The 11,362-nt window shown below is 35.6% G+C and overlaps 1 protein-coding gene across 1 annotated transcript; it reads right to left on the bottom strand.

Moving 5' to 3' along the window:
* Positions 1-536: 536 nt before the first annotated feature.
* Positions 537-11,207, bottom strand: LOC120627819 (inositol oxygenase-like). Its single transcript, XM_039895878.1, has 7 exons — positions 11,111-11,207; positions 9,362-9,539; positions 6,779-6,987; positions 5,633-5,769; positions 5,019-5,153; positions 4,582-4,677; positions 537-3,840 (listed from the first exon to the last, which is right to left on the bottom strand). The coding sequence occupies exons 1-7, from the start codon at positions 11,126-11,128 to the stop codon at positions 3,732-3,734; spliced, it is 882 nt and encodes a 293-aa protein (XP_039751812.1). The 5' UTR covers positions 11,129-11,207; the 3' UTR covers positions 537-3,731.
* Positions 11,208-11,362: the final 155 nt, after the last annotated feature.

Genomic DNA, 11,362 nt, shown 5'->3' with positions numbered 1-11,362 from the left:
TGTGTGTAGAGTTTAAGGGGCGCACGCAGTTCCTACTCCTTGTACTGTTACCTAACTAATAATACGAGAAAAATAAGATAAAAAAACGTGATATTATCATCACCTTGCAATATGCGTTTTGTGTGTGTGTGTGTGTTTGTATTGAGATATTGTACATATCACTCACCATTCATACAAATATTTTAAATAACGTTTAAAAACAACTCTTTTTCTTTTTGCATTTTCATACAGCAGCATTGCATTCTGAGGAAGAGTCTCAACTGTAGTAAAATACTTTTTAGCCCGGGGAAACGGATGATTCTCGCAAACAGAATAAAAATGGGTAATACTATTGATGTTAGATCAATAACTTGCACGCAACTAAGTACCTAAGTTGTAGCGTTAGCGCCTCATCTGGGCGGAAAACACAAGTTATTAATGGCGTCTTCTCTATTCATATAACTCAATGGATCCTATTTCCAATAATTTCTCGAACTTATATACCATTTTTTTACGAGTGAAAAAATGCTAAGGTACGGCGGATTTTTTTTTAAGAGTAACGTAACATTTGTTTACTTTAAGATTTAAACTAAAACCAATAAAAATAGGTCAACCAATAGTATAGAAACGCTCTTATAGTCTAAGTATTGCATTTTTTGCATCTCTAAACGTAATATTGTAATAAATAAATGTAAATGAAATACTTGTTAAATGCCTTCGATGTCTGTATCTTTATTAACGCCTTATTACAATGTCTAGGTAGTTTTTACGTATGTCTACTTGTATGTTACCTTTTACCTAACTAATGTTCAGGTAGCAAATATTGTTCCACTCCGGACTGGTGGTTTTCCACTCACCAAGGGGGCCATCTGGTTGGACCATAATATATTGCTATTAAAAAACACGTCAAAATACAAAGTGTATTCGTATAGAGTTGGAACACGATCGGAACAGGGCTCTGTATTTACTCAGAGTTTAATAATCATGTGATCCAATTAAATATCTTAAATTACTAATCGATTCGAATAAACTTGATTAATTTTTGTGATGCAACAGCGGTTTTCCACAAAAAACACAAAATTCGTGGTGCTAAATTTCAATATTACTTATACATTTGTTTTAGCTAGTAAATTGAAATTTAACGGCCGAGATTTTTAACGTTACAGTAATTTATGAATTGTAATTCTATAAATATTATATTGTTTCAATTGAATTATTATCATCAAAAATCGTGAATATGAATGAAATAAAATAATATTATTGTAATAAAATACTTAATATGGAATTATTTGATATCTTTGTTTTCTATGATATCGTGCCTTTCGAGTAAGTAAAACGGCGGATCCATACATGTCGAGTGGCGGCGGTATGTCGGCATGTGTGAATGGGCCCTAACGAAATATGATTGACATGCAATTATTATTATTATTAATACAAATTATGACGAATGATTATTAAATTGAATGATTTGTTCATTTAAAGATAAAATATTTATCATTTACTTTTTGCGCTAGAGCAAACATAATGGTCCGAGAGGGCGTAGCTGCTTTTAAGGGGGTGTTCGATCGAAGCTTAAATTTTGTTAGAGTTTCTATGTCTCTTTGAGTTTAAATCTTTTGAACTAACCGATTTTTACGTGGTTAATCGATATTTTTTTTTAAATGTTAAACAAACTTCAAAGTTTTGTCTTTAATCAAACACAATGACGATGCACTTGAATGTTGCTTACCCTCTCTCGGAATATAACATCCATTTATAATATTTAGGTAGCTGATCAATGTGTTATCTGTAAATGCTAGGCTCTTATGAATCAATATGATATAGTAAGCGAACGCGTGCCACGATTATGCTTGTCGCTCCACCATCTCGCCTGTCGCGTATGCCGCAATGCACGCGAGCGACATGTAAGCTGCATTGGAACAATTTATCTGTTACTCGTGAATTTGCTTAGGGAATTCAGGGAATTCGTGCGTGCACAGTGTGATATGGATGATGTTTATGAATTATGTTGAGGCTACATCGTGACGGGGATTTTACGTTCTAAAATTGCTCCTATTTATATACACTGTCTCTTACGCTATTTTTGTTTTTACTTTGGGTGCATTCAATTTCGTCACTGTGCTGTTATTTACTTCCTACAAGTTTTACTAATTATTTGCGTGGTAAATTTGAATGCATCGTTAGTTTTAGTGTTACCAAATTGAGTTTAAAAAAACTTCGTTCGTTTATTAAATACTCACCCTTTTATCCTACTATGATTATTTTAAAAGCATTAGTCATATAGCATTAGTTATATGTGTACACAAATTTATAAATGTATTTGTACCTGTGTGTTTGAATAACTTTTCTTATCTTAATATTTTTTCTGTTGCCATAGTTAATTATTCTTATATGGGTTGTCACCGCGTATTTATCAATGAAATTTATTATCTCGAATACTATAACACAAAATGGACGAACCCCATTTCTAACTATTTAAGCTGAAGGTTAAATTATATATTACCTAAGCGAAAGGCTTGGTTTTATTGGTCGAGGGTGGGGGGACGGATGGTATTACTCGTACCATAGATCTCAATTTTTAATAGTCGATGGTACCCGCATACCGGGTGCTAGAGATCATGCACATTTGCCAGTGTTAACTGGTGTACGAGTCTCGGAACGTAGAAAGATTTATACCGACCGATGAATTTCATTGGTCGTTGAGATCGCTTAAGGTCGCTTACGGGGAATACGCACAGGCGGTGCAACGACCATTGGTCGTTACCCATCTGAGGGAAGTCCTCGCATACCGACAGATGCTGTGTATACCGACAGAGTTACCGACCAATGATGCCTTAAAGTGGATAATGCCTTAAAGCCAATAAATAAACCTTTAACTGTACATTACTCATCTTCCATAATTATATAATCATAATAATAAATAATATTTATTTATTTGCCAAAATGTGGGTACATAACAAGTTAATATTTAATTAAACAGTCCCTTCAGAATCGACTGCCACAGACAGTGTGCAGATGTTATATAAAATAAAAAAATTACATTGCTTTAAAAATAATAAAAATACAAGAATCAGAAATAGGTAATAATGACATTTTTAATTAATTAGGCAAATAATACAATTGTAAATGTTGTATTGTTATTTGATAAACGAGCAGGATCAAAATGTATTCATAAAAATGGTTAAAGCTAATTTTTGGGCTTCCCGTCCCGATGTTGTATCCTCGGCGTTATACGATAAATCCTCGTTTCGCAAAGTGACTGTTTGTTGAAGCTATTATATAGAATAATTATCTATTTTCAGATATTTGTATTCCTGTAAATATAGCTAAAATAAAGTTCCTGGTTTATTTTAAAAATTGCGTTTTATGTATTTATTTAAACCCCTTCACATCTGAGAGCCAAGCGCGAGATTTTCTACGTCCGACGAGTGACGAACTGTTTTCCAGTATTGTCACTAGGTGGCACTTTAATGTATCGTAGTTAACTTTGACGCAATCGAATAATTACTTAAGAGTACGTAGAAAAATTTCACACTTGGTACCCTGTTTATCTTTAATAAAAACAATCCCTAAAAACTCTTACTAACTAGAAATATCACATTGTGCTAATATTAATTTGATATTAATATTAAATATACTATTCACATTGTTATCATAAAATTCTGCCAATTACAACATTATTGTGATAGTTACAAGTCCTTAAACGACAATCTGTCTCATAACGTAGAAATAAATAGTATAGTTTCAGCTTGTCACCATTCGAGAACCCCTGGAATGTACTTCTCGATGAGACTCTCGTAGTATGGCCACAAAGCTTCAATATCTGGGACACCAGCACTTTTCGTATACAGGTCGTATTGGCTGTAAAGGGAAATATATTATTCTCAAGTACAATACAAATAGAAATAAAAATTCGAAAAATGAATATCGACGTGAAATATCACATTTACTGACGTGGATAGTATGAACAATCCACAGAAATTTATTGTATACAAAGAAAAGAAACTCTATTTTTATTTTCTTTATTCTTGCCCATGAAGAAACTCCAGAAAGTTACTAAGAAATCAAGTATGTAAATTGCTAATGATGCGTTATTCTTTTATTCGTAAAAGTACTTAGGTACTAATTCAAAACAAATTTTGTATGAACATCATTTTATTTATTTATTTATTTATTTCCAACTTTTGTTTTCTAGTTCTATAGTCTTCTTCAAGGGACTGCCTCAGGAACTGTCACTAGGTAACGTTATGTTTGTATACTCTTTGGCCGCTATTCGGATTTGTCAATGTCGAGTATAATACAAATTTCTGAACCCGCACCTCAGCCTGAGCGAAGACGGCCGTACAAAACAAATACGATTGGCAAGTAAAGTATAAAAAAACTGTTTTTATTTAAAGAATTAAATAAAATTAGTTCCAGCAAGTAGAGTAACATGGTTACTGATTAAAATCCGTCAAATTTAAAAGGAAGAAGCCAAGTTCTCCCTGGTCAATTTGTACCATTGATGTTGAAGGATTTTTCTTTAATTCCTTGCAGTTTTTGAGAAAACGACTTTAAAGTGTTATCGTTCATCGATAGATAAAATATTTAATTATAGCTTACTTGAATTTAAGGACGGCTTTTTTGATCTTCTCATCTTCTGCTGTTGTGAACTGGCTGTAGTCGCCACCGGCGTGCCACGGGTAGAAGGAGTGGAACCTGGTAATTTATAGTGTTAGAGATCGTCATCAAATCTATTTTTGGACGCCTGGTATTCTTTCCAAGACCGAGGAAGTACCACGACCACTCTGATGAAAGAAGAATGAAGAAGATGTATGTTTCTTAAAATAAATGAATTATCATTTAATTTAAAATTTAAGGTTTAAGGTTTAAATTTAATTTTTAAGGTAGAACCGGCAGCAGCGTCCCCTGTGCCATTACTACCGTCTACCATCCACTACCACCCATCTGCGCAGCGTGGTTATTATGGCCAAACCCTTTCGAGGCCTTTAGCCCAGCACTGGAATGGCTAAATAATAATAGTCTTAGAGCCTACTCACCTAATCATCTGCAATCCTTCCTCGGGAAACCTGGCTTTGTTATGCTTCAACACTCTGTAGAGGTACTCGTCGTGCCCCCAGGACATGAGGAGGTTTTCAATGCCGCATTTCGGCTTGTACATGCCCAGTTCAGTGCTGTAAGATAAAAAAGAAATAATGACGACTCTTTAGAAGCTCGCATGACAGCTGATATGAGCAGACCCAGAATTTTGACTCTTTATTATTCCACTACAAGTTAGTTACTGAACTAATATGGTGGTCTCAAGTGATCAGTGGCGTACACACAGGGTATGCAAGTTATAAAAACGTAAGGGTATGCTTTGTCAAGAAAGCTCAAGCTTAATTTTTTATCTCTCGGCCTTCATCGCTTCTTAATGTGAGTGGAGACTCGTGCCCTGTAGTGACTCAGTATTGGTTTGACATGATGATATATGAAGCAGTATTGTTGCAATGCCGTCGGTGTTATCACAGGCACATGAGGCTAAAAACCCAGGCCTCAAATTGATAGACATAGGGCGGCATGTTGCAGGACGTGTTCTTTGCATGCCCTTCGAAGCGTTGCTCTGTTTCCAATCAATAGGTGGGCCAACTGCTTTGTGCGTAAAGCTTCTCACTTGTATTTCTCGTTGTAAGTGTCACGGTTGTCCTTGAAGCTATCGTCTCCATACACGATGGTCCTGCCCCACTTGCAGCCGACGGGGAACGTGTCTCCCACCACACACCACTGCGGCTCGTCGTAGAAAGCCATTACCTGTTTACAGAAATTACTTAATATTGTGGATACATGTGGATTGTACTTGCCCGCGATACGACAGTACCCGGCGCGTATCTGCTTGTGAAACACGGTGTATCAATTATATATGTGAGTCTCATTAACATCTTTTATTTAGAGTACTCCCTGTGACACCCCAGGGTACCTAAGGAATACCGGTTCCTCAACAATATCATTTTGAGTCCCCTATTCTTGAGTAAGGAGTAACTATGAAGTTTATGGAATGAGAAACTTCATCGACAATCTTCTGACTATGCTTATAGTTCAAGGTATTGTTGTAAGTAGCCCATTCTTAAATCTGTTCACTAAAATTTGACGGCCGATTGGCGCAGTGCGCAGCGACCCTGCTTTCTGAGTCCAACGAGACTGCGTCTTGTTCGGAGATTGAATGGCCTTTGTGATTATCCTTAATAAATTTGGAGGGCCAAGTTCTAATGAAGCGGTGATAGACTAGTGGTACGCGTAGCTTGTTTTATGGGTGCTAAGATGACTGATGAATATTTTTATGAATAATTCACATAAATAGTTATAAAATACAAATAGATGAACATCCAGACACTGAAAAACATTCATCATGTTCATCGCACAAACATTTTTACAGTAGTGGGAATTCAACCCACAACTTGTATCATACATTTACCTCATACATTACCTTTTTACGACCTCCTTTCCCTCGCGCAGCGGTGAGCGCTATGAATTTAAGGGGAATTTGGGAATTTATGATTTCTGAATTTTCTCAGGTCTGGTCTAGTGGGAATCTTTGACCGTGGCTACCCATACCCACAAAGATGTGCCGCTAAGCGATTTAGCGTGCCGGTGCGATGTCGAAAAAAACCAATTAGGGGTATGACTACCATATTGCCTACCAGGTTTGCCCGCTACCATATAAGACTGCATAACTTACCAACAGGTAAGATTGCAGTCAAGGGCTAACTTGTAGTGGAATAAAAAAATATATATACCTAAGATACTCCCAATGTAACTTTACCTTGCCAAGGTCATGAATCAACCCAATAAGCTGGAACCAGTCGTCATGAGGGTAATCTTCGCGGATCCTCTCGGCGGTTTGGAAGGCGTGCACGATGTTCGGTAGATCTGTGTCTGGGTCCGACTCGTCGACTAACTCGTTCAGCTTGATTAGCGCGTCCTTCACTGACGACTTGAAGTGGTTGAACTTGAGCCACTTCTCCATTTTGCCTAGGGTAATAGGAATTATGTAAAATCTAAAAAGAGATAATCAATTACGTATTGAAGAAAAGGCAACAAAGAGAGATAATTAAGCTAATTGTTATACTAAACTTATATATAAGGTACTTGTTGACGCTATTTACGGGTGAAACAAGAGGATTCGAATGCCCGTTTTCACCAACAACGTTCACCAATAGTTATCACCTAAGAGTTGGTAAAACGAATTTATCCTATACTGTAGATCGCCGAAATCATTAGGCATTTAGGCGATGCTTACGTTCAGTGAAAATGGGCATTAGCCCTTTTTGAAATTAATAGTTTAAAGAATACTAAACTACATAATATTACACTGACCTGACAGACTGTGTTCTCCGTATTTCCTGACGCGAAAGTTTATAGAGATCTTAACTCAAAATTAAATTTTTAAGGTATTTAATAAGCACTTTTGAAACGTCAATTATGTCTGTTTGTACTCTACCACCGGTTCGAAAGGCAGATTCTACCGAGAAAAAGCCGACAAGAAACTCAGCAGTTGCTCTTTTCCAACATCGTTTTACAATTTAACAATGATTGTTATAGCTTGTGTGCGATGAAAGCTGAGCGACTTGCTTGGTTTCGTTACTTACAATTTTGATAAAATTTGGCATAGGTATGGCTGTCATCCTGGAGAAGGGCCTTGGATACCCATATTTGTTGTCTCGGGCAAGGTTACGGCCTACGGGATTTTTATGTAAATAGATATACAGTCGATTATATTATACCTTGCACTGTGAAATTTATCCAGCAATTTTTTTAAGAAAGATATATGTAGTAGATTATAAGAAAAGTTCTTAAAGTTAAAAATCAAATTATCTGCGGTTTTTCCCAAATAAAATCATGTAATCTTTAAGTATGTTATCTTCTGAAATCTATGAGGCAAGCTATATTACTTAGCTTAGACGTAAGCAGAAAGTAATTCCTTAAGATATTTTCTAATTTTAACTGCACACATTAAAATAAATTTTATAAAAAAATCGTGTAGTTCCAGTTCGTTCCGACGAATTTTTCCGAAACTTTTAATCGTATTGTAAACATTCTTACTTTGTTAGATTACATATTTTGCTTTAATTTATGGGACAGTTTCGGGAAACCTTATCGTTAAGAAATTCATCAATAATTTAGCAACCTCGATTAGTTTTTTTATACAGTCTTTAAACTTATGTAATGGTACATCTAATATTACCTTCGGTATCATGTTACAAAAGCCCAGACCCATGAAGGTTTTTTGCACATTTCTAAGACGATATGCTGATAACACTTATACGATAGAACGTTTCTAGTAAGTGGATTGTTTATATCCACTTTTTTTTATAAAGATTCATGATCTGTTTTACAACGATTAAATTGTTATAAATATATTGCGAAGCTACTGTAAGTATAAAAAAAAAAATAAAAAAAAAAAAAATATACTACGACATTACACACATCGCCACATAGCCCCAAAGTAAGCGTAGCTTGTGTTATGGGTACTAAGATGACTGATGAATATTTCTATAAATATAATACATTTTCCAGTTGTGGGAATCGAACCCACGGCCACGGCTCAGAGCTTTCTGAGCTTGCTTGAGGTTCGCTGCCCACTGCGCCAGTCGGCCGTCAACCTATTTCTTTAAATCAAATCAAAGTATACCTATTTCTTTAAATTTTTGACGGAGACATTCGCATGATCTAAGTTTGTATATTGATCGGACAACTCTTTTTTGTAATATAGCCTAGAAAAGGCCTATTCGCTCTTGCCTCGAATGTACTCAAGTTATCAAGGCCGATTGCCGGGAGGACGTTCCGCGCCATAGGGGTACATATCAGAAACGTGGATAAAAAACGTTTAGTGCGTGTTGATGGAATATCAACCACATAAGCATGTCACCGCTCACGCAGTCTTGCTGTTCTGTGGTAGAACGGGGACGGAGGAACAAGATGGTGAAGTGGTTGGCAGTTTAGTATTCATTTTATTGCTGTATTTTTTAATTTTTGTTTTTTTTGTTAATTTACGTTACATATAAGTTTAAGTTAACTTTAGCTTAGTTTCTTATTAAATTAATTATTAAAATGTGGTCAGTAGATGGCTACGCATTTCCGTGGTGTCACCTGGTACAAGGTGCCAACTGAAAATGAAATGCCACTGGCGTATGCAGCACAATGCTGAGCTGGCACCTTTTTTGTAGGTTGGGCCACACATAACATATGTGGTGTTGTTAATATTGTAATGTGTGGCGCAATGTAAATTTCTTTTTTTCTGAATTATACTTGTTAAAAATCCGATAAACAGGCAAAATTACGACGGTGCTGTAAACTGTGTAGTTTTGCCTGTGTCATCGATTTGTCGTCAAAATTTTAAACTCACTCCGGACGAAGTCGACAGTCATGTGAGAGTGCATTGTGTAATATGTGCGTCGCACGCGCTCTTTGATGGGGTCCGCATCGTCCACGGTGTAGTCCCGGAAGCACTGCATGGGCTTATCGCTGTAGATCTTCTCTGGCCGCAGCAGCAGCGACGGGTCCATCAGGCTGATGGTGTTGTCCTAAGGAATATTACGTTTTTTACTACCGTTTTTCGGTATTCCACACACGCCAATATTATTGTCAATATTCTGCGTAAGTCTGCCACTGGAGGCAAGCGGCACAGGACCGTGGAACTCCCTAAAAAAGACCTCTGTCCAACAGTGGACGTCCATAGGTTGAAATGATGATGATGTTTCTGCGTAAGTACCTACAACCGTATTAAGAATATACAGAAACTGTTTACACGACTAATATTGAAGCATCATAACAACTCCACATTAATGTTCCTCGAACAGGCGATTGGTCACTTCATACCACTTAGCTGTTGACAGTAATTATTTTACCTCTGATGTTGTAAACGTTTACTATAAAATGAGGAAAATGGGAAAAGTTTGTGACTTAGCAACATTCCCCGGGTGTGAAGTGAGTCGAGCGCGGGCGTTTTCACTGTTTTTGGACACTATGCACTGCATTGGTGTCTGCGTGCAATAATGGCTGAATGAGGGTTTTATGTTTTCTTAATTCTGTGGTAACTAAAACTATTTTCAATATTTATATTATGAATAATTGTTCTGTCAATAATATGGAATAAAAGTTTGCATGGGACCACTGACCTAATATCAATCATGGAAGTTTATTTATTTTTTATTTTATATAAACCAAACGTTGTATTTAGGTACCGAAAAAAAATAAAAAGGACTACCAGATTGAGGGTAACATTTTTTAAAAATCATCCTAAAACAAGTTTCACACTAAGCATCATAATATTTGTCAAACTGAATAAATAATTCCATCGAAATAACTTAAAAAATTAAATTAAATATTTTTAAATTTATATAGCTTTTAATATGCCTAAAGATTGGCCTATCAAAATGAAATAAAGTGTTTCTTAGGGCTCTCAACTCCAACTAGTATCTAGTTGCAGAGATTAGCGCATAGATAATAAATTTAATAAGGTTATTTTTATTTTATACTTAAAATATATTTACACAACCGTATTTAAAAAAAAACTATTACATTTTGCAGATTGACTTTGCTGATATGATTAATTAAGGCCAAAATTCCATTCAATTTAATGTTTGCTAATTGTAGAGCTTCGGACATTTTATAGAATAAAATTGACATTGTAATCTAATTTCATTGATCCGAATCAGAATATTGTTTATTTTTGTAGCTAAAACATTGTTCTGTTTTTTATGTTTGGGTAAGATTTATATAAGTATCTAAATACCCCATTTGTTTTTTTTTTCGACAGAAAACTTTATGATAGGTGCGGTGCAAAGACTATTAGAAAATACGGATCTGTGTATGTGGCAGAGAAATTGGACGAAAAAACTATCTTACCGGATTTTTTTTTTTATTATATAAAGTAATGCACTGTGTCGATTCCTAGTTAATATTAGTGTCGTTTAATTATAATTTATCAAAAACTATTTTTTCTATATGCAAGAGTATATTATGGAATATGAAGATTCGCGCATGCGCTATGTAAATTTCGTCTCATAAAATCGCGTGAGACATAAAGAAAAACTGTAAATGTTACCAAAAATTTACCAAAAAATTTTTAACAGATTTAATTATTTGTACTCACGGGATTTCTGAACTTCATTTTTTTTTCTCGGTGCCGCTCTGTTTCTAATGAAGCTAGAAGGCCGACTGCTGGCGTCGCAAGTAATATGTCACATCTTAAATGTTCACACGGTGTCGAATCGTTATTATCGGGGGTCAAATGTTATCAGGCTGATATGATTTTTACGTAATGCGATAATGCGAAACACCAAAGTCGTCAGCTAATTACTTAAACAATCGGTCGATTTATGTAATCATAATATTTTGTTTTCCG

This window comes from Pararge aegeria, chromosome 12 (assembly GCF_905163445.1).
Source record: "Pararge aegeria chromosome 12, ilParAegt1.1, whole genome shotgun sequence".
Taxonomy (NCBI): Eukaryota; Metazoa; Arthropoda; class Insecta; order Lepidoptera; family Nymphalidae; genus Pararge; species Pararge aegeria.
Note: the sequence above shows the minus strand (reverse complement) of the source record. Positions and strands in the feature narration are given on the sequence as shown.